This window comes from Erpetoichthys calabaricus, chromosome 12 (genome assembly GCF_900747795.2).
Source record: "Erpetoichthys calabaricus chromosome 12, fErpCal1.3, whole genome shotgun sequence".
NCBI classification, from domain to species: Eukaryota; Metazoa; Chordata; class Cladistia; order Polypteriformes; family Polypteridae; genus Erpetoichthys; species Erpetoichthys calabaricus.
In genome coordinates, this window is record NC_041405.2 from 163468589 (window position 1) to 163490945 (window position 22357).

The following is a 22357-nucleotide window of genomic DNA, read 5'->3' on the forward strand; positions in this document are numbered from 1 at the left end:
TATTATATCTGTATAGTTCTGGGTTATGTAACATGGCGCAAATACAAAAGAACTTATTTCAAAAAGGGAGCTAGCGCCCCCTGCTGGATATACAGTGGTCTGTTATCACACGCCTGGTGCTCCACAGGGTACCACCACACGATGAGACACGATTGGTGAATCCTCAAACAAACATCTCCCCTCATATCGAGATTCCGGACCCCAACTTTAACAGTGCTGAGCTTTGATGCGGCTTCTTTTCATAGGACCCCCCCCCCCCCACACCATTGCCCCCCACTCAATTTCTTTTTGGCACCCACTTCAAAATCAAACAACAGTGGAACAAAGGACTCTACTGCACAGGACAGGACACTGGCAGCCATTGTCACCCCCACCAGCTGTACAACCTAAGACAGTAACATCGTCAGGACGGCGAATTCTGAAGGCAAACTTTTGAACATTTCAGCCCACACTTCATAACCAAAACGAGGCAGCATTTACAAATTCATCGAGGGAGAAGATGAGAGAGCGTGACCTTCTTCAGGTCAATCACCAAAGGCTCATTCTAGTACTTACCTTTGCCACAACTCCTTGAACCCGACGCCTTCTCAGCCCTTGTCCCGTCACAGTCCATAACTTCAGTCTTCACTCTGACACACGGAGGTCCTCTCTCCGCCAGGTCTCCTCCAGTCCCCTTCACATCTGGACACATGTTCTCATCTTCTGCCTTGATGCTGTTTAGTGCTTCATTTTGGTCCAAGTCACTGGTGTCATCTGCTGGCTCATACTCCTCTTTAATGACCACCAGTCTCCAATCACAATCCTCCTCTGGCACCTGATGTCGCCCAGACTGCCACTCATAGTCGGCTTCTTCTTTAATCTTCTCCATGGTGTATGTGGAGACTCCTGTGTGGCTGGAGTTTTGGTCCTTGCTTGTTGTATTGAGCAGCGACTGCCTACGCCTTAACGTTCAAGGGGTCTCGATACAGGGTCTCACGTCAACTTCCCCTCAGTAAGGATGACAAGTGAGTGGAGGGCCTCAAGCCAGCACATCCAGTGGTCAGCAACAGAAGGAAACCAAGGAAAAGCAGTGGCAGGCCTGGCCCCCCCCCCCCCCGGCTTATGAAGGTATCGACTTTGCCCCTCAGGTTATTGGAGGGTGTTGATCCCCCTGGCCAGTCACTTACAGGTCCATGCAGTCATCTCTGGGTGAGCATCAGTTTGAGGGGCTCTGACGCTCTGCTATACAAAACACAACAGGGAGGCCCGACGAGCAGCTGACTGGCCCCCCGTCTCTGAAGGCTGTTGCTCCTTTGCTGGTTTCTGTGTCATCAAGTTCAAAGCCCCCACCAGAGTAGACTTCCTAAATCGGCAGCCCCTCACGCGTCATGTGTCACTGCTGGTCTCCTCCTGTTTAGATGCCATCAGTGGAGGCTCCTGGACATCCAGACACCACTTCTCCATGGTCCTCATTGGAAACTGCAGCTCCTCTTGTTGTCTGCGGACAGAACAGAATCAGACAAGCAGTAAAGAGTCGGCGTCATTGTCCGCGGCCCTCGACTCAGTCAGGGTGCTGTCGTCTGGACTTTTCAATTAACTCATATGTACTTCTAACAACATGGAGGCCAAACTGCAGACGTTACCCCGTCTTTGGGCCCACCGATGTGTGTTAAGCTGTAAATGTAGCGCCTCTGATTGGCTGCCACACAGCACAGACAAACATCCTGCGAGTCTGTGAAATGTTTCTGTCCACTGCCTGGTTATGGACGGCAGCGAGACCCCCAGGGCCCCTACGTTGTTCTCACGATGTGACCTTCACAGCTACTGTGTCATATGGAATGTTTTTCCTTGCGATGTGTCAGACTTTAACTTTAATCTCATCTGCCACACATCAGCCCAACAGCAGGAATGCTGCGGTCCCGGGGGTCTGCTAATCCACTGAACTTCACATTCAAACATAAAGAACGACGGCGGCAACGGACGTCCAGGGATGATCACTGCCTTGCATCAAATGCTGCTGGGACAGGCTATGGTCACAGTCACCCTGAACTGGATTAAAAATTAACAAACAGAGGACCCCCTTATTGAATCCCATAGCACCCAGTGGGTCACCCAAGACAATCTGGGGGGAAAAAAACCAGAAGGCTAACTGCCAACTGTGAGCCGAGCTTGAAGGGAAACACAACGGTAAGGAATTACAGTACAGCTGTGAAAAATGAAGCCCCTCAATCTGCACTCGGGGTCAGCCCGAGACCCTCACAGCCTTGGGTTCCAATCCCGTCTCCGTAGGCCTTCCCTCTCCTCCCACATCAAGTCAGCGCATGTCTCAGTTCAGGGCAGAGTTTACTTTTCAGTCATTGGCAACCTGGGACTAAATTTAGTAGAAGCTCAGGTGAAGATGAATCAGGCCGTCCATGACAATCAGATTGGTCTTTGTGAAATCCTCCCTAACCAGTACTCAATTGGATGATACACTGAAGGGAAGTCCCTCCAGTGCAGCCCCCCAGCAAGAACATGAAATTCAAGTTCTATCCAAGTGGAAGAACACGGATGGAAAAAAGCAGAGAGGATCCACAGTGGAACCTTGAAGGACTCCATAGGAGAGAATAGCAGAGATTTAAATCACGAGGACTAAACGTGTCAAAGGTCTCATTAAAGACACATCAACAGGGGACCAAAATCAACTGGCAAGGTTCTGGGCATATGATGTGAATCAACACAATCGAGTGCTGCACCCGCATACTCACATCACGCTCCAGAGCTTCAAGGAGTCAAAGGCGGCACTGAAATAACACAATCACCAGAGTCAGCGGCAAGCAGAAGGTCATCTGTCACCTTCAACAGGACACTTTCTAAAGCCAGGCTGGCATCATTCTGGGCTCAAAAATGGCCAAAATGAAATCTGTCCGTCTAATGTTTTACTTTGAACAGATTGAAGGTTATTCATGACACTGCTATGGTGGGCTGCATCAGGAGTGGGCAGGAGGAGGAGTATTGGAACCTCATCAAGGACTTTGTTACCTGAACACCAGCAAAACCAAGGAGCTGGTGGTGGATTTTAGGAGGCCCAGGCCCCTCATAGTCACCTCTGATGATCACGGGGTCCGAGTGCAGAGGGTGCAGCTGGATGATAAACTGGACTGGACTGCCAATACAAGAGAGGACAGAGCTGACTAGACATTCTGAGAAGGCTGGCGTCCTTCAACATCTGCAATAAGATGCTGCAGATGTTCTATCAGATGGTTGTGGCAAGCGCCCTCTTCTACATGGTGGTGTGCTGGGGAAGCAGCATAAAGAAGAGGGACGCCTCACGCCTGGACAGACTGGTGAGGAAGGCAGGCTCTATTGTAGGCACGGAGCTGGACAGTTGGACATCTGTTATTATCAGTATGCTGCTGCGGGAGTATGTGAATTTCCCCTTGGGATTAATAAAGTATCTCTCTATCCATCTATCATGTGACAGACTGCTAGGAAACTGAAGAACTCCTACAAAAGTGTCCACTACTGTCTGGCTGTGGCATCGGCGACTATCTGACAACATGGCATCTCCTGGCTTTCCCTTCCCAAAGTTCGCTGCCATCTTTCTGTGCTCTCCTGTGTTCACGTGAGTTTCCTCTGGTGGTCCAAGGACGTGCGCACATTGGTTGACTTGGACTTGTGTGTGTGTGTCCTGTTTAGGTGCCGATTGGCTCCACCTGCCCAACGTCCCTTTTCTGTATAACATGGACTGTGCCAAACAACACGCGACACTTCGCCATTCTGCGACATCAGCTCTACGGTACCCCGAGCCCGTGTCACGCACCTCCGTATTCGAGTGTTACACACCGACACAAATGGCCTGACGCTACGGACACTCACAGCTGGCCTTCTCGAAGGAGATTTTAGTCTGTAAAAAGCAAGGGACAGCAGGCAAACAGGCTTACTGCGCCTGCGCTTACCTCTCCAGGGCCGAGGAATTTATGCAAAACCGGTGAGCGAACAACAAGGAGAGGCGGCGGCGGCGTGTCGGGCGATTAAAAGAAAACCAAATAAGAGAAAGAAACGTGAAGCAAACCGGGGAACGAGCGGATGAGACATGCGACCCATAAGGGACTCTCAGTCGACAAGAGACAACGGGAGTCACTGAGCGATGAACACCTGCCGAGTGAAGCGAAAACCCTGCCTACCGCCTTTACGGCCACCTTGTCTGGGACGAGCCGCACGCCGAGCACGGGGCTCAGCAGGGCGGGGGAGGCCTAAGGCGTAGCGCTCCATTAGAGAGGTCGGCGCCTCTGCCATCACCGGACTCCCGGCTATTGCGCCTCGTTCTTTGTGTGCTCCTTCTCGCCCTCATACTTTATTTCAGTAGTACGTACCGTTTCTCTTGATCTTCCTCACGCCAACAGCCCGCCACTCCATTCAACCGCTTCAGCGCGCCCCCACTTCCGGTGACGTCATTTTTCTCCTCTTTTGTCTTTTAGGGCTGTTGGCAGACCCGCTTATGGTACTTTACTGCCACCTACTGGACTGGAGTGTGCTGCTGAATATTAACTCGAAACTAAATGACCCATAAAGCCTTACAGATTTTAAAAGCTGAGAACTCGCCCAGTGACACGATTGATCCTATCAATTATGGAGAATCCACTGCATCCACTAAATAGGATCATCTCAAGACAGAGGAGCAACTTCAGCGACAGACTGCTGTCACCGTCCTGCTCTACTGACAGATTGAGGAGATCGTTCCTTCCCCCATTGCCTTTCACATCTATCTATCTATCCCGTTATATAGTGCCTTTCATATCTATCGTTATATAGTGCCTTTCATATCTATCTATCTATCATATCATGCCTTCTATCCCGTTAAATAGTGCCTTTCATATCTATCTATCTATCTATCTATCTATCTATCTATCTATCTATCTATCTATCTATCTATCTATCTATCTATCATTTCATGTCTTCTATCCCGTTAAATAGATAGATGTGAAAGGCACTATCTATCTATCTATCTATCTATCTATCTATCTATCTATCTATCTATCTATCTATCTATCCCGTTATATAGTGCCTTTCATATCTATCTATCTATCCCGTTATATAGTGCCTTTCACTCTATCTATCTATTCTGTTATATAGTGCCTTTCATATCTATCTATCTATCCTATCTATCTATCCCGTTATATAGTGCCTTTCATATCTATCTATCCCGTTATATAGTGCCTTTCATATCTATCTATCTATCTATCTATCCCGTTATATAGTGCCTTTCATATCTATCTATCATATCATGCCTTCTATCCCGTTATATAGTGCCTTTCACATCTATCTATCCCGTTATATAGTGCCTTTCATATCTATCTATCTATCCCGTTATATAGTGCCTTTTATTCTATCTATCTATCCCGTTATATAGTGCCTTTCATATCTATCTATCTATCATGTTATATAGTGCCTTTCCTATCTATCTATCTATCTATCTATCTATCTATCTATCTATCTATCTATCTATCTATCTATCTATCCCGTTATATAGTGCCTTTCATATCTATCTATCTATCCCGTTATATAGTGCCTTTCACATCTATCTATCCCGTTATATAGTGCCTTTCATATCTATCTATCTATCCCGTTATATAGTGCCTTTTATTCTATCTATCTATCCCGTTATATAGTGCCTTTCATATCTATCTATCTATCTATCTATCTATCTATCTATCTATCTATCTATCTATCTATCTATCTATCATGTTATATAGTGCCTTTCCTATCTATCTATCTATCTATCTATCTATCTATCTATCTATCTATCTATCTATCTATCCCGTTATATAGTGTCTTTCATATCTATCTATCTATCTATCTATCTATCTATCTATCTATCTATCTATCTATCTATCTATCTATCTATCTATCTATCCTGTTATATAGTGCCTTTCATATCTATCTATCTATCCCGTTATATAGTGCCTTTCACATCTATCTCGTTATATAGTGCCTTTCACATCTATCTATCTATCTATCTAAGCTACGGTTACTTTCATAACTAATCAAATATTTCAAAGTAAAACTAAGAAGCCCCCATTGCTTGAATTGCTGCCTGAAGTTGTTTCCTGTCCTCTTTGTAAGCTTCATGTTGAATTTTTACGTGTTGTAAGGTTTCTTGCTGATCACGGTGCCTATAAAATCCGGATGGATGTTCTTCTATTTGATGTTGTGAATTATTCAGCATTGGGTGTCCAGTTCATAATCGTCTCAGAATTGTTTCTTCACTTCTCCCACAAGTCTATCGTTTTTATGTATTTTGTACAAATGACCCCCTTAGTCCGTTGTTCCATAGGTTTTGCCATAATCCAATCATCTTTGATTTTTAAATCCTTTAGCGTTGGCTTTGCTCATTGAGATCCCCGTTTTTCAGCTTCTTTAGCTGCGCCGTCCGCCCTTTCATTCTCTTGTGTGCAGAAACCCATAAGAACACCACGTACAGCGAAATCAAATCGGATTCACTTCCAATAACAAGTCCCAAGTACGATTGATTAGTTAGTCCGTTTTAATAGTCCTCAGCCCTGACTATGACTCTGAGCTCAGAATGACTGCGGCCAGTTCTGCTGTATCTACAGATCAATGGCCGGAGATTCTTTGAATTATTTCACCCTGGGATTCTGGCCGCTACTCCAGTGGTAATTTCTTTAGAGCCTTCTGTGAGAATGGGAATCATTCCATACGACTTCTAACAAACTTAACATTCTGGTATAACAGATTGATTTCCTTTTATTAAATCCTGCAGATTTCTACCTAATGTGACCGTTGGACTTCTCTGGTAGTTCACCGGACTTGGAGGACCTACGTGATATGAAGCCACCGTCCATCCATCCATCCATCCAAAGCTGATTCTGCTTTTTGTTACAACATTCCACACAGTCACTCGTCGCTGTATTACCAGGTTGATTATTTCCATGCCCTCTTCAGTTGCTCCACCATCATCACCATGTCTAACAGTAACTAATGGAGCTGAAACTGGAGACAGCGCCACCTGGACTTGTGTCACCTCTCAGCATTTTAATCTTGAAGGAGCAGCAGACCAGAAGCCAGACAGCCATAACTGACGACAGGCAGAGCTCCCCAATCGGACCCAGGCAGACATCTGAGGATATTGATAGATAGATAGATAGATAGATAGATAGATAGATAGATAGATAGATAGATAGATAGATACTTTATTATTCAAGACCCCGTTACATTTATCAGCCATTGTACCCATTTGAGATCTCCATCAACGCACCCAAAAGTGTGACCAGTGAAACTGGCCGTGTCATGTCAAGTTAAGTTTGTAAAACTTTTAGTTACAGAGAGTTTGAGACCCCATTTATTCACCCAAACGTCTACCTCATCAATCGCTGCTTGCGTTTCATGCGTAGTAGTTACTGAATTTGGGCGGCACGGTGGCGTAGTGGGTAGCGCTGCTGCCTCGCAGTTGGGTGACCTGGGGACCTGGGTTCGCTTCCCGGGTCCTCCCTGCGTGGAGTTTGCATGTTCTCCCCGTGTCTGCGTGGGTTTCCTCCGGGCGCTCCGGTTTCCTCCCACAGTCCAAAGACATGCAGGTTAGGTGGATTGGTGATTCTACATTGGCCCTAGTGTGTGTTTGGTGTGTGGGTGTGTTTGTGTGTGTCCTGCGGTGGGTTGGCACCCTGCCCAGGATTGTTTCCTGCCTTGTGCCCTGTGTTGGCTGGGATTGGCTCCAGCAGACCCCCGTGACCCTGTGTTCGGATTCAGCGGGTTGGAAAATGGATGGATGGATGGATAGTTACTGAATTTTTACCTTTGATCGTAATGCGCCATCATCTGCGTATAATGAATTTCCCGCACCAGTCCCAATTTTAGAAACAGTATCTTTATATGAAAGAAGAGCGGGCCTCACATACTCCCTGACTTTGAATATTCTGTTCCCACCCTGACCTGCACGAACCTCTCAAATAGAAAACTCAGAACAAAGTCAGCCATTCATCCACCTGCTCCTGGATTTCTTAATTTAACTGAAAGTCCTTCCTTGCAACACGTATCAATGTCCACATCTATGGCTACTACAAATTCTCTGTTGGTCGGCGCTTTTCTAATATCATCTTCTAGACATGAAATAGAATCCAGCGCTTCTCTTCTTCACAAGTGGCTCACAGGTCGTCACGGTGTCCGACATCGCTGTGTGACCCCCCAACACTGACACACAATTGACCAAGGTGGACAATCTGGATGGTGACACCCTAAAGGTTGACAAACACCGTGGATCAACCCCAGCACACCAACTCCCCATCAACATCAAATAATGAATTAAAACACAAAAATATCAAACAGCAGGAAGTCAAATTCAAAATGTCCATCACTTGGTCAGTAAAGTCACTTTTACAACTGTGACATCTTCAGAGCAAAGGAAACCCATGGAGGGTGGCGACCACATGGGCATCGCCCACCCATTGACTTCGAGCTCCCCCTTCAATAAGCCGTGTGTTACGTTTCGCAGTCAGTCAAGTGCTTCTCGATTATCGTCGCCTTCGTGTGATTTAAGGAGCGACCGTCGAGAACATCCATCAGGGCTGCCCGTTGGCTTTCCGCGTGGAGATATCGGGGCGGGTGGCACATTATGGGAGAGCTGCGAGGTGTTTCATTTAACTATCCTGAAATTAAAGAACACGACTCGGACATGCTGGTGATGGCATCAGCGGCTGAACACGCAGAACGAGGCCCTCATCTGTGAGAAGACAACCAGGGAAGCAAAGGGGCTGCGTGGCAATCCGGAGCACAATCAAACTTTAGTGGCACGTTTATTCCAATCGGACCATTTACCAGTTTCACTGGAGATCTCCCAGTCTGTAAATGTCATGCCTGGAACATTTGAAACCAGTAAGTCTTGTGACAATTTAAGGGTCCCCGTGACCCTTTGAACCCTCAGACCAGACGTCAGACACCAGATTAAAGTCCAAAATGAATATCTATCTATATATATAATTCACTAAGCCAGGAGACAAGTAGCCAACCATGGAAAGCACGCCGGAAGGGGCGTGGATTCACTAAACCGGCGACAAGTAAGACGCCAATGGTGCACGCAGGAAGGAGCCACGCCCACCAACTCTTAGACCATTGGATACGACGAAAAAATCACAGCCACGCCCACCAACTCTGACGCGACGCCTCGAAAAACATGGCGTCATTTCTGTTTGTCTGTGCCACAGTACACTTGCAGCTCTGAGCCACGTTGACTTTTCATTAGTCAACCTCAGTGGAACCTTGGATCACACAGAGGCAGCACCAGAGAGAGACAGAGGGGCGCGCACACACACACAGAGAGAGGCAGCGGGGCGCGCACACACACACAGAAAGAGGCAGCGCCAGAGAGAGACAGAGGCACACACACACAGGCAGCGTGAGAAAGAGAGAGGGGCACACACACAGGCAGCGTGAGAAAGAGAGCCACGCAATCCTTTAAAACTGAAGTTAAAACACAATGAAGGAAGCAGTCTTTAAAAGCCAATAAGCCCTGTGCCTGTTTTTCATTAGCATCTCACCTGCTTCACCAATGCAGGCCCTGCAACAGTCGAGACACTCTCTCTGCAGCTGACCTTCTCTGTGCCTGACTCCACTACTGTCAGCCACCTGATTAAAAATGGCCTGTTGAAGGTGAGCTATGGACCCGCTATACCACAGGAACACATTGCCTTCGAGCCTGCTCTCGCTCACTGTAATGTTACTGCTTTCTCTCTCCTCACTCGCTCACACACTGCACAGGGGAGAAACGCCCGCAGCACGAGTCTACCCTGAAACTGTTTCAGCCACACTTCCACGCCCCTCGCTACACTGTGAGTGCGATGATTATTTATTTAAAATGGGCTTTTGAAGGGGAGCTGTGGACCCGCTATATCACAGGATCACCTGTGACATTGCCTTCACATTGTTTTCCTTTTATTTCTGATCCCGTCGAGCAGATCAGACACCCAGGCAAACAACACTGAATAATCAATAGCTGCAACTACTTTGCCCGCCCCCACTCCTCACCTGAGTTGGTTTCGTCTCTGTTCAGCAGTGTTTGCCAAACTCGGTCCTGGTGAACCCCTATGGCTGCAGGGTTTTGTTCCAACCAGATTCCCAATCATTAATGCCGGTGAAACTCATCCGGGATAAGTCGGTTTTTCAAACGCAGCCGTGTAGCATATTAGTCTAGCAAGATGTAATAATCTGAGATGAATGCGCGCCCTCACACTGAGTGAAAAGCCAATATATATATTGAGTCTACAAAACATGATCAGCAAGTCTTTGATAGGCTGCAACAAAATGATGAAAGAACGGGTGCATTTTTTTCACACAAGCTGAGTGGGTGGGTGTTAGTTAGTTAATTAGCAACGCGAAGGATTTCAAGATATAATATACACAAGAGGTAACACTGCAAAAACAGCCCAAACCAGAAAAGATGGCTGGCAAAAAGTGGCCGACAAATTAAACGCATGTGCATTGTACTTACTGAAAGCAGCGTTACGGATTTTCCAAATGTTCATTTTTTTCCCTCTGCTTAAAAAACATTTAAAAAGTTGCGCGGATTGGTTTGCAGTGTGTAAAACAGTTTGTTTGTCGCGGATAATTTGCTATCCACACAGGCAGGAACTGGGAAGCAAACCCACAATCTTCCACTGTCTCCTTACTGCAAAGCAGCCGTACTACTACAGCGCCACAAGGCAGTTAAAGAATGCACCGGGCCACATGTTCATTTTTTCCCCTGTGCTTAAAAGACATTAAAAAACTGTTTCTCAACTGTGACTCCGGAACAACTCAGTACGCGAAAAGCGGCCAGAATCGCAAACAACAATGAAAACTCTACGTGACTCACAGGTAGTGATGGGCCGCTCGATACTCAGGTTTCGAAACTGTGTCGAGCTTTCGAAGCACTGCAGATTTTAATACTTGATCGAATAATGACATCTGTGATTTAAGGATTTCACATTTTCTTTCTCAAATGTGCTTACCTATATCATGGCAAAGTACAGGGATAAACCTTTATTTTCTGTCTACTCCGTTTTAATTAAGTCAGATCAAAGAAAACATTTAAGGCCAATAAATGTGATCTCAAGAAAAGATCAGGGTTAATTATAATAGTAATAACAGGAGCGATAATAATGATACAGTGCAAAAGTAAATACTAATTGAAAGAGCCGGGAATGCATGAGGTGACGCGTCTTATTTTGTTTAACTCTTGCTATCGTATAGTGCATTCTGCCTGTCGGCGTTAGTTTTATTTATATTTTTTAGACATCACACACTACAAGCTGCTGACGAACCCTTCTCTTCGTTGTCAGTCTGTAGCCCCGAAAAAGTAAAAGCAATAAGAGTTTTAACAAACGTCATTGAAGTGTATCATAAGTTTGTGTAACGTTAATGAAAATGGCCAGGAGGTGTCACTAGAGAGCTGAGTGTCAAATGCTTCGAAGCTTCGATTCGATTTCCGACACAATTGCTTCAAACGTGTTGATGCTTCGCGAGGCTTCACTCCGCCCATCACTACTCACTGGTTACTGAACTTGAAATCAGCAGACTAGCATGACGGATGGGGCGTAATGGGCGTCCTTCCCCTCTCCTCCGGATTTTTCAAATGTTAATTTTTTCCCTGTGCTTAAAAATCATTAAAAAAGCGGCCTGATTATGCGGCGTATGGTACGCCGCGGGTTGGCTAGTTTATTATAATAATAAAGTGCACAAAGCACCACCATTCCACTATACTCAATAATACTCAAATAACCAATCCTCCAATCTCCCAGACGCGTTGCCACCCTGCCTCCCATCTCAGCTCGTCAGTCTGGGATCTCCCACAGTCCTTTATAGTCCCTGACCCGGAAGTGCTTCTGAGCCCTCAGTCCATGTGATTATCCAGCACTTCCGGGTCAGGGAAAAACTTCTCTTCTTCTTCAGCCCAGAAGTATATCATTTCTTCCGTTCCCGTGACTTGGAAATACTTCCGGGCTATACGGAAAATATAAATCCCTGGGCGTCCCTGCAGTGACTCCTGGTGGCCCCCATGTTATCCAGCAGGGCCGTGCATTAAAACTGCACTGTCCATGAGGCCCTGCTGGAATTCGGGGCACCTCCATGTTACAGGGAGGGCTCCATCTGGTGGGATGTACGGACGGCCATATCCCACAGTCTCCAATAGCAACGTGAAGTGTGCTGGGCAGCAGCTGAGAAGGACTACAACATTCACTTCTACGAAAGCCACAGCCTCTGTCACCGGCGGGAGGCCCCAGTGTCACAGCAGTGTCACTCAGGTGTCCTCATCAGAATGTCTGACCGGTCAGGTCATTTACAAGTGAAGCTGCCATTGGTCAGCCTCCGGTCTGCTTGGTGACACCGTTTATTTGCACCCGAGTGCCATCTGTTGATATTTCTGGGGCCTAAAAAGCAGCAACCTGTGCCAATGCTGTGACGTCTTATAGAGAAAATCAAGTCACATTGACGCCACACGGGCTGCTTGGTGGTCCGGCATGTGCCGTAGCGAGTTGACTTGCCTTTGTTTGGCTTCTACTAAGTACAGTGCATCTAAAGTTGGTGTTTGCCATTCTGTCGTCATCTGCAAATGCCAAGGGGTCTGCGCTGTCCTTTAAAAGACCTCTGAGCCCCTCATTCGGCGCATTTTTAAGGGAGGGTCCCACAGGCTGCTGAACACAAACGGACTTTTTAGCATGAAGATCATCAGGACGAGTGGCAGACCAGCTTTTTATAAATTTTACTGGCATATTGGGGTCCCAAAGCACCTAAGTCCCAAAATGTGCCCCCTTAGATGGGGTTAACCATCAAACCTCAGCTAGATATACGGGCAAAAAAATACAAAGTTTACTTTCACCAAATGCTGTGTGACACCAGGAAGAGCACAAAAGCATAAAGGAGCTGGCAGCCACGGCCATCCAGAGCAAACAAAGTCCTGATGCAGAAAAGCAAGAACTCCAAAGCACATTCCAAAGAACCGCAAGGGGCTGTGTGAGACCCTCCAGATTTCGAGGGCAGGTCCTGACTCTACCTTGTGGGGACCTAAACACAGGCAAAGACAACGCATCAGATAGTCAAGCAAAGGAGCCGTAAAGGAAATAAACGGCCAACAAAGAACACAAACGACGTGAAACGAGGCTTTGAACTTCGAGCTACGAAAATGGGCCTCAGAAGTAAACGTCGTCGTTGTGACTGAACCCCCCGGCCCAGGCTGATGCATAACACATATCCTCACCTTCAGAACATGTTGTATGTTTAATACGTTACTTGTAAAATTATATATATATATATATATACTAGGGGGCTTCGCCAACACCCCGTTACATGCCAGCCTCTTCACGTCTCTGCCGCTTGCGTTTGTGGATTTCACTTTCACCAAACAACAAATCTTTTAATTCTCGTGGATAGGAAACCCTCCAAGATGAGTTAGACGATCTACGAGCCTCACAGTGTCTCCATACTTCTGTCACATCACCTCTCTCCGTATGTCCGCTCTCTTTTCGCTGTTCCTTTATTTCACAGAGTAATATTTTCCATTTGTTTGCACTAATGTGATCTTTACTATCAGTTTTTTGGAGACTTTTGAATTTTTGTACTTCCATTTTCTCTAACCTGCTCTGCCCGTGTACCGTGCCAACATTTTTTAACCTTTTTACGACGTTCTACTTTGTCTTCTACTCTTTGTCTTTTATTTCCACAGTTAAATCCCTTGGCACAAAGTCTCGTCTCGCGGGACATGAAAGCGTCTCTCTGAGAAAGTCACGTCTCGTCCCAGGACTTTTTTTATTACAATAGAGGGGTACAGCTGGGACCCCTGCCTGTACTGGAAGGACCGGGGAAGTGAGCTCATCCAGGACATGATCTCCCCCACAATGCCAGAGGGCAGCGCTGCATGAAAGCTCAACCCGGCTGGGGCTCATGGCCACCACTAGGGGGCGTCTGGGCGATTACTGAGCCCCTGGTTGCAGCACTTCTGGGTGCTCCATAAAAGGAGCCAGAGTCGGGCGGAAGAGGACCAAGCTTACTAGGAGGAGTGGAGGCGGACAGAGAAGGAAAGAGAAAGAAAAGGAAGTGCGTTTAGTGCACGGGGAAAGGAAAAGAAGAAAGAAAATCAAAACGCGGCTGCTGACCTTGGAGTCCTGTGTGCGTCTGATTTGGGTTTGAGTAGGAGCGCCCTCTGCAGGTCATCGTATATATATATATATATATATATATATATGTCTACTGTATCCTAAAAATCATGAAGAGGTTGAGGGCAGTTCATCATTAAGGAATCAGTCATACAAGATGCTGTCAGGACGTGATGGCCACCACAAATGATGGGGGCTTTCTTACTATCCGCTATTTGCTTTAAAAGCTCTTTGTGGCACACGAGGGGCACAGCTGATCCCAGAGGTCTCTTTCTTGTGCTCTTTGCTGAACGACAGTCGTTTGAACATCATGGCGCACACCTTTTTTATGTTATTTTTTGCTTTATCTTGTTCTTTTCGTCTGTCGTTACCATAAAGGAGATGAACGGGTTAACGTGTATTCATTCTTCACTTTAGCTTTAAGTGTTTTTGCCGTTTTCAACGCACGTCCTAATTAATCTAAATGATTGTGCACTGCAGCAAAATGAAAAACATAAAAAATCCTCTCCTTGGTTGTGAAACGTTTGCAGTGAAAGGCGCATTTTAAGTGTCACTTATCTGTAACCACTTGACTGCTTCACTGTCCCAAACTGATTCACTGAAAGGAGGATTCAGCAACATCAGATGCCCCTCCAGCGAGGTCGGCTTCTCATCGACGGTGAGTCGTATGAACTCTCAGCCCGCCACCTCCGCCGAACTTCACCGCCCCAGCTGAGAGATGACCTTCAGTTGCCTTGGTTACCGAGCGTGCCCCGCCCTAATCCTCCAACACCAGCTGATTGGCGTCTCGATGGGCATGCCACTCTGCAGCCCCCCCCTGCATTACTGCTAATTGGGTCCCACATGAACTGAAAAACCAAAATCAAGCGAGGGCTTCTCAGGTCGGGCCCCCCCAAGTCCTGGTGACCAAGCTGAATGCCCGTTTGGGTGCCCCTTGCAGTAACTGTGATGTTCGATTTCTGTCACTCCCTTCTCTCAGGGCCGACTGTGCTCAGCCGCCATGTGCCAGTAAAGTGCGGGGGTCTGCCCCCTGAAGGTCGAGTGCGCAGATCACACAGCGCCAGACTGAGCTGCACTCTCTTTATGGACGGGAGGTGGGCTTCGGGGTCTCCTTCGCGCCGGTGCTTTGTCATCTTTCTTCTGTATCAATGGCTGTGCCTGTCATGTTAGAATTAGAGGTTTGATCGACTCGCACGGCTTTAGAATGTTCTAAACCCAGAGACAGAACACCAATAAATGTGGATTCCTTTGAGAGCCAAAACTTCTAGAAAAGTATATTTAACTAGAATAATAAAAAAACTGGGTTGGCACCCTGCCTGGGATTAGTTCCTGCCTTGTGCCCTGTGTTGGCTGGGATTGGCTCCAGCAGACCCCCGTGACCCTGTGTTCGGATTCAGCGGGTTGGAAAATGGATGGATAGATAATAAAAAAACGATCACAGAAAGAGAAAAACTAAAGCCTGCAAAATCCTAAGAGGCGGGCAGCGACGTCAAGAGTGCGAGACGTGACGTTTGTCAAGAGTGCGCTGCACGGCTGCACTCGGCTCCTAATCCCAAAGGTGGCTTGTCATGTGGGGGGTGCGGCGACGCGCTGTATATCACACAAGGGGGCATACAGACCCCCAGCCCAAGTCCAGCAGGCCCCCTCAATAAGCACACAGCCCCTTTGACAGAAGACCCGGATGTGCTCCACGATCTCATTTCTGGGTGTGACCCTGCAGAGGAGGACTCAGCTATTCTCCAATGCCCCCCCCCCCCGCCCATCAGGGGCCGGCGGGGGCTGCCCTCTGTCATCCCAGGGGAGGTATTGTCCCATACAAGCTCCTTCCCCGGTCCTTGAGTTACGAAGGCGTCCCAGCCAGGTAAGAGTCCCGGCTCTCAATTCAACCAACCAACTTCAAATCGACGGACTCCTTAATAACCGAGTGAGACAGAAGAACAAAACCTGAATTACGAGAAGGCGCAAATTGAATGGCTGGAGGAGCCCCCTCATCAAACAGAGGGCTCGGTTAATGTATTTAACAAGTAGAAAACTGGTAAGCAACTGGTGTGAAAAGTGAGTCAGATGTTTGTCACCGAGCTGTCACTACAAGGCACCATCAACTCGTTTATTGAAAAGGCTGGAGAGTCGGGCTGGGAGGTCGAATTCTTCACGGCCTCCACCCGTCCTCCTGCTATTTCAGACAACAGCACAGCCCATGCCAACTTGCCAAGAGCTACTGGGGGTCTTATTTCATCAGGTGAAACATGCGGTTAAATTGGGAATGAATAGCCGAGCACAAGGCCAGCACTTCTAGCTAAACGAACCCCAAAGCTGTCCTGCTGAGTGACGCGACAGACACTCGTTTGGCAAAGGCTCCCTCGTTACATCGCAGATTTACACCAAACCTCGGTGGTCTCCGTCTCTGTGAAGTTTCGAGGCTTTAAGTCAATTTAACTTCTTTAAATAAGAAAAAAACAAAACATGGAAACAAAAGACAAGAAAAAAGAAAAGAAACACAAATCTCACGGAGCACAGCAGCGCCGTCTTTGGTCCCCGCACAGGAATTCTTGTCAAGTCCTTTCATTTAAGATGTGACGACTGGCACCTCTTTGGATGTGGAAAACGATTTTTGAAAATTTAAGGGTAACTTTGGTAAATAGTTCGGAGCTATCAGAGTCCGTCCGAGTCCTTCAGTTCAACAATTCAATGAATAAGTCAACCCTCGTCACTTCAGGGGCTGCCAGTTAGAACAGTGAAACGATCAACGTGTGCGGCTGAAGAGCAAAACAAAAACCTTCATACTGATGGCGGTCCCATGGGCAGTGGCGTATTGCAGTTAAGACTCCCCACTAATGATACAAATAGGGGCTCGACCTCCTTTAGCTACTGTGGCCAGCAGAGGGCACTACAGCTGCCCAAACCCGCCACAGACAGACGCGGGACACGAGTCCTACACACACAAGTCCTACACACACGAGTCCTGCACACACACGTTCTGCACACACGAGTCCGAGTCCTACACACACAATTTTATGTTTTTTTTCTTTTTCCTCGCCTTCCCCGTTTCCCACACAGCACTAAACACTTTTCTTTTGTTCATCTTTCTGTCTTTCTCTTCCTCTCATTCCACCACCACCACTCCTGGCACGCTTGGTCTTCCACCCCCACGATCGGCTTCCAGAGTAGTGCCCGCCGGCTCCTTCTATAGGGCACCCTGAAGGTCTCTGGTGATCTTTTTCTGGCAGCAGGTGTGGTGGAAGTGCTGCACCAAAGGGATCAGCCATTCCTGCAATGCCCCCTGGCAGTGCCCACAGTACCTGGCAGGGCTGCTCCTAACTCCAGGGGGGCTGTCCTCCAGCGTTCTGCCCTGAATATGTTCTGGTCCTTCCACTATATGGCCCGGCTGTACGCCACAATATGAAGAGCATCCCAACGAAAGGAAGAGAAGGTCATGTGGGTCTCAGCGAGTGGAGGACTGATGCCATGGACTTCTTCTTGTTTTACTGATTCTTTAAAGTCCATTTGCACTGCGACCAGTTCAGAGGGTCCTTACAATTCAAACAGTGTGACTTTGAAGATGTTTTGGAATAAACAATAGCTGCGCCATCTTCTGCCCATGGCAGCTATAAAATTATTACCCAGAATCCCAGTACCCAATGGCAGGAGTTTTGGGGGGCTTTACCTCTTTAACTCAGCCAGAAACAAAAGCTACAAATGAACACGTGAAGGCAGCTTTGGAGAAGAGGGCTCCCTCAGTGGCCCCACTTCTCACAGATTTATTAGAAGTAAGCACCACTCTAAGTCACACCATCGACTTCAATTCAGATCACGTGGACCACATCCGGTCAGGAGGGCGAGACGTGGAGAATGGCGTTCAGTGCAGACGCAGATACACAAGCACAGGGGGTGACATCCTCCTCCTCCTCCTCCTCTGCTACACAACATTCAGGTCCTTCCCAACGAGATGAACCATCCAGGGTTACGGACAGGAAAACCAACTGTTTGCTAAATCACAGCCCGAGGAATTCCAGAGATCCTCTTTGTTATTCTGGAGCAACTGAATGAGAAACGGAGGACTGAGAATGGAAACGAAAGTCAAAGCAGTTATGGATTCCACAAACAGGGTGGAGTGGTGGCTCTGAGGCTAAGGTATCCAGAAGGTTGCCGGTTCAAATCCCCATCACTGCCAAAAGAGATCCTACTCTGCTGGGCCCTTGAGCAAGACCCTTAACCTGGAATTGCTCCAGGGGTGCTGGCTACACAATGGCCGACCCTGTGCTCTGACCCCAAGGGGTATGCGAAAACGAACAAATTCCTAATATGAGAAATCGTATAAGGTGAAATAAAGAACAAAAAAAAAAAAAACACAAGTACAGCGCTTGGTTGTGTTTGTCACGACTTTTAGGGCAAAGACCCCCGTTTCCTTTTAGAAGCAATAGCTCCCTAATTGGAATAAGTTTTAAGTAACCAGGAACGATATAGATCTACTGTAAAAGGCGCGATCCCTCCCATAGTGATACGGCGGTACAAATCACATAAGAGGAGATAACTTTGCTTTCTTTAATGACGATTTACGTGGCATAACAGATGACAGGAAGCCATGACAACATTGTGTGTATAGTTGGTCATTTTCGTCACTGCGCTGAAAGGATTTTCCAGACAGATGACATAATCTTCCGTCCATCGGCTTCCAAATGTGTGGCTGTTGTCCCAGCCTTTTTTTTTACTGGTTCCTCCACATGTAGACCTTTTCTTGGTTTCCAAACAAGGAATGGAAAGGACTCTGTTTCATGTCTAACATAGAGGAACAGTACAATGGCCGCCTTCGCAGTTGTCCCCTTCATTCTCCAAACTGCTAGACTAGTGCTTTCTAAATGCTGACAGCCCCTGTGTGCTAACTTTAGCCTGCACATGTGAATGAATTTAGAAAATCATTTCTTGTACAGAGCACAGCTGACATTAAACTTACCTTCGTGTTACACCCCCTTAATGTGATGCTAACCAAGACCTCCTCCCAGAGACCGAAGTGGCTTATCTCAGACCCTTTAAAGACGCATCTTCTTTGGCTCCTGGACTGCCACACAGTTAAAGACGACGCCTGCAAAACTGGCGTAGGCCCGATGCTCTCGTGGTTTCAGGATGCAGATAAACGCCATGCTGGGCATATTCTTCACCAAGCCAAGTATGATGTAGGAAATCGTGAGCTCCTTGCTTGAGAGATTAGAACGTCCATTTTAATTTCTACTGTCCGCATGAATCCCACGACGTATCTTAAAACAGACAACCAGTTCCATGATAGATGGGCCAGACGGGGTCTCCTCTTCGGCCGTTTTAACTTCACTTCTTATGAGATTGTGAATGAGAGTCAGAAGGTGGCAGTTTTGTCCCGACATATTTAAGAGACAGAACAGACCTTTGACTCGGACTTCATTATTCCACGCGACCAATCCGACTCGAAGAACTCTGGCTGATTAACTTGAGAAATTTAAAAGGCTGCTGAAAATTCCACCAGACCCACCCAAGGTTCTTCATGTGAGGAGGAGGAGGTTAGGAGCCCACGCTGATACAGCACATTGCCACACCCACCACGTGACAAACCAACTCAGGACCCCAGGTTAGGACCCGAGTGCAGCCATGGAACGGGTGACACCTCAGCACCACACGAGTTCAGGTGGTTATTATAAAAACCTGAATCCGTACAGGAGACAGTCCTGTTTGGGGAGCAGGGAATCCTGGGACATCTCAGAGTCAAAACGAATTGAACGCTACTTGTGGGGGCCATCGATGAATTTAGGACAGGAAAGGCTCAGTGGAAGCTCGTCAGATTTACAGCTGGTCAAAATTTAACTTAGGATGTCCTGCTGATCTTCTACAACTTACACCCTGCTGTGGACCGTGGCAGGAGATGTCGTTGAGATTGAGAGCAGGTGGTAGGTAGTTGGCATCGCCTCAGGGGCAACACACGACCTTTGGATCAGTTTGCTAAAAGCAAATTTAATCTCATCAGAACATGAAGTCATCACAACATACTTAAAATTCCTGGACACCCGTGGAAACGTTTAACTTCAGCTTGAACTCCTCAATTTGCTTCCTAATTTTTGAAATGTTCTTTTTTTCTTCAGCAGGTGGGTATCTAGCCTTTCATCTGGGCACAATGGCCAGGCTGGACACATGGAATTGGGCACATTTGAGGTGTACAGACAATTGAATTCATTTGGCCAACAAGGACTTCTTACCTTTGGCAGAATTTCCTGAATATTTGTTTTTCTTTTTCGAAGGACAAGCACAGGAATGTCACCATTTCAATTCATAACCGGGTTTCAGACGCCACCTTCTCTTCAGATCCCACCATTTCACAGGCCCCAGACTTCCAAAAGGTCTGACCGCTTTGAGAACTGCTGAAGATGCCTGGATGAGAAACTGAGATTTGACTACGAGTCGGGTAACGCGCAAGGTGAGGGTCACCAGGCAAGGCATCGGCCTGAGGGTCCCACCCCAGAAACCTGCCAACGACAACATATGTTTATTAAAATGAATCGGTCCAGTAGATCTGTTTCTTCTTGAAGATGTTTTGTTTTATTCATAAGGCAAAGACTGTTTCCCCTTTCTTGTCTCATCATCTAAACCGTTTTATGTTTTAGCTCTCCATACAACGTGAACTCTCAAGTGTCTCCCAAAACAAGGACTGCAGTGGATTGTTATGTGCATCTTAAGACCACCAGTGCCCAGAGTTCAATTAGGAGTAACAGGACGCCTGCACTGTGAGAATCCTGCCGTGTGAACTTAAACAACATTTAAAAGAGCGGTGCTTCCTCCTCTCATGCCAGTTTCTCCATATGGCCGGGTCTGTGCTCCGCAATGTCACGAGCAGCTCTCGTCCCCTACAGTCACACAGCATGGGCTCTGCATTGTTCCCAGCAAAGATATCGAGATGGTGGAAACGTTTTGATTATAAATCCAAAAGGACCAAACACAAAGGGGACACATCATTTATGGCACAGGTTGGCATTGTGGCCAGCATTGCGTACGATTTTATTAGTCACTTTGGACTGTGACTTCCATCAGCCTGATGTCCAGTTTCTCCATTTTATTTTTTGCCATGTGCTCCCTGTTTTTTGCACTTTTCTTGGCTCCACCGTGTTGTCCTTCTCCCCATGTATGACGTTACTTGTGTAGATCTGTCAGACACCTTCACCCATCAGCTCACCTGACAGAGATTTACAGTATGTGGGGTCAGTTTCCTCTAATGGTTGTAGTCCCAAGGATTCAGAGAGGAGTTGCACGTGATGGGATATCCTCTTTTTGTAGGTAGTGTGCTTTGCCTTATTTCAAAGTTCTTTTTGGTGTTCTTAACGGTGTGTCGACTCATCTGTCTTTAGATTTTGCTTCATTTCCTGGAACACTTTGACTCATGTCGACAGCACTGCTCTGCCTTGGCACGTGTTTTCTTAGTTTTGATTTCTTTTGTCGTTTTGTGGAGATGACTGTCTTTCTGCTGTTTTCAATTTCTAGTCGTATTTTGCATACATTCTCCTCTTAGGATATCTGGCCGCTACTTCACTGCTACTTTTCAATATCTTCAGTTCTTCAGGCCACTTCTCTTTATATCCAGTAATTCATTTGCTTTAGAGTTTTAGTTCCACTGTTTGTGTTCACTACACTTTTAGGTGCCACTCATTTTAAGACCGCGTTCAGTCAGGTTTTCCTGCTTAGTTGTGGATTTATTCTCAAACTCTTAGTGCAGAATTGTTCGACAGCAACAGTATGGGCCTCTCTTCAGGGTGACTTGTCACGTGGCAATCCAGACAGCTCTACAATATTCAGGAAAGCCACAAATACTCCAAGTTGTGCACATTCAGGTCTGAACACCACCACCTTCGGAAAATCGTCCCCCACATTCAGAACAGGAATGGCGCACTTTCTGGAGGGTTGATTTCTCCAAATGGGTTTTGTTTGCTGATTATCAAAAGAGCAGTGAACGTTACTCCACGTCTACTGCACTGCTGTACCTCTGCCATTTGTACAACTGCAGCAAAGGCTCAAACCTGGGGAGTCCCTAATGAGGTCCCCTTTTGCAGCTTCTGAGGAGCCATGTGATTAGTCGGGGAGATACGAAGGCCCTGAAAGTTCCTTTTCATTAGATGTGCTGATCAGCGTACACTTTGTGTTTTTTCTTCAATAACTTTGCTTTCTTTGGGTCTTTATTTTCCTCTGGTAGAATTTTGCAGTCCCAAATGACTAACATCTCCTAGTTTGTTGTTGTTATATCAGTA

The 22357-nt window shown here is 46.9% G+C and overlaps 1 protein-coding gene across 1 annotated transcript in view; it reads right to left on the bottom strand.

Annotated features, from left to right (window-relative positions):
* Window positions 1-22357, bottom strand: part of LOC114663207 (zinc finger protein 91-like) — a 103753-nt gene that overhangs the window by 34329 nt on the left and 47067 nt on the right. Inside the window, exons 5-6 of the mRNA XM_051935436.1 lie at window positions 1377-1477; window positions 556-951 (exon numbers count right to left, since the gene is read on the bottom strand). Coding sequence (XP_051791396.1) covers window positions 556-951; window positions 1377-1477 — 497 coding nt within the window. The remainder of the gene's footprint in view (window positions 1-555; window positions 952-1376; window positions 1478-22357) is intronic.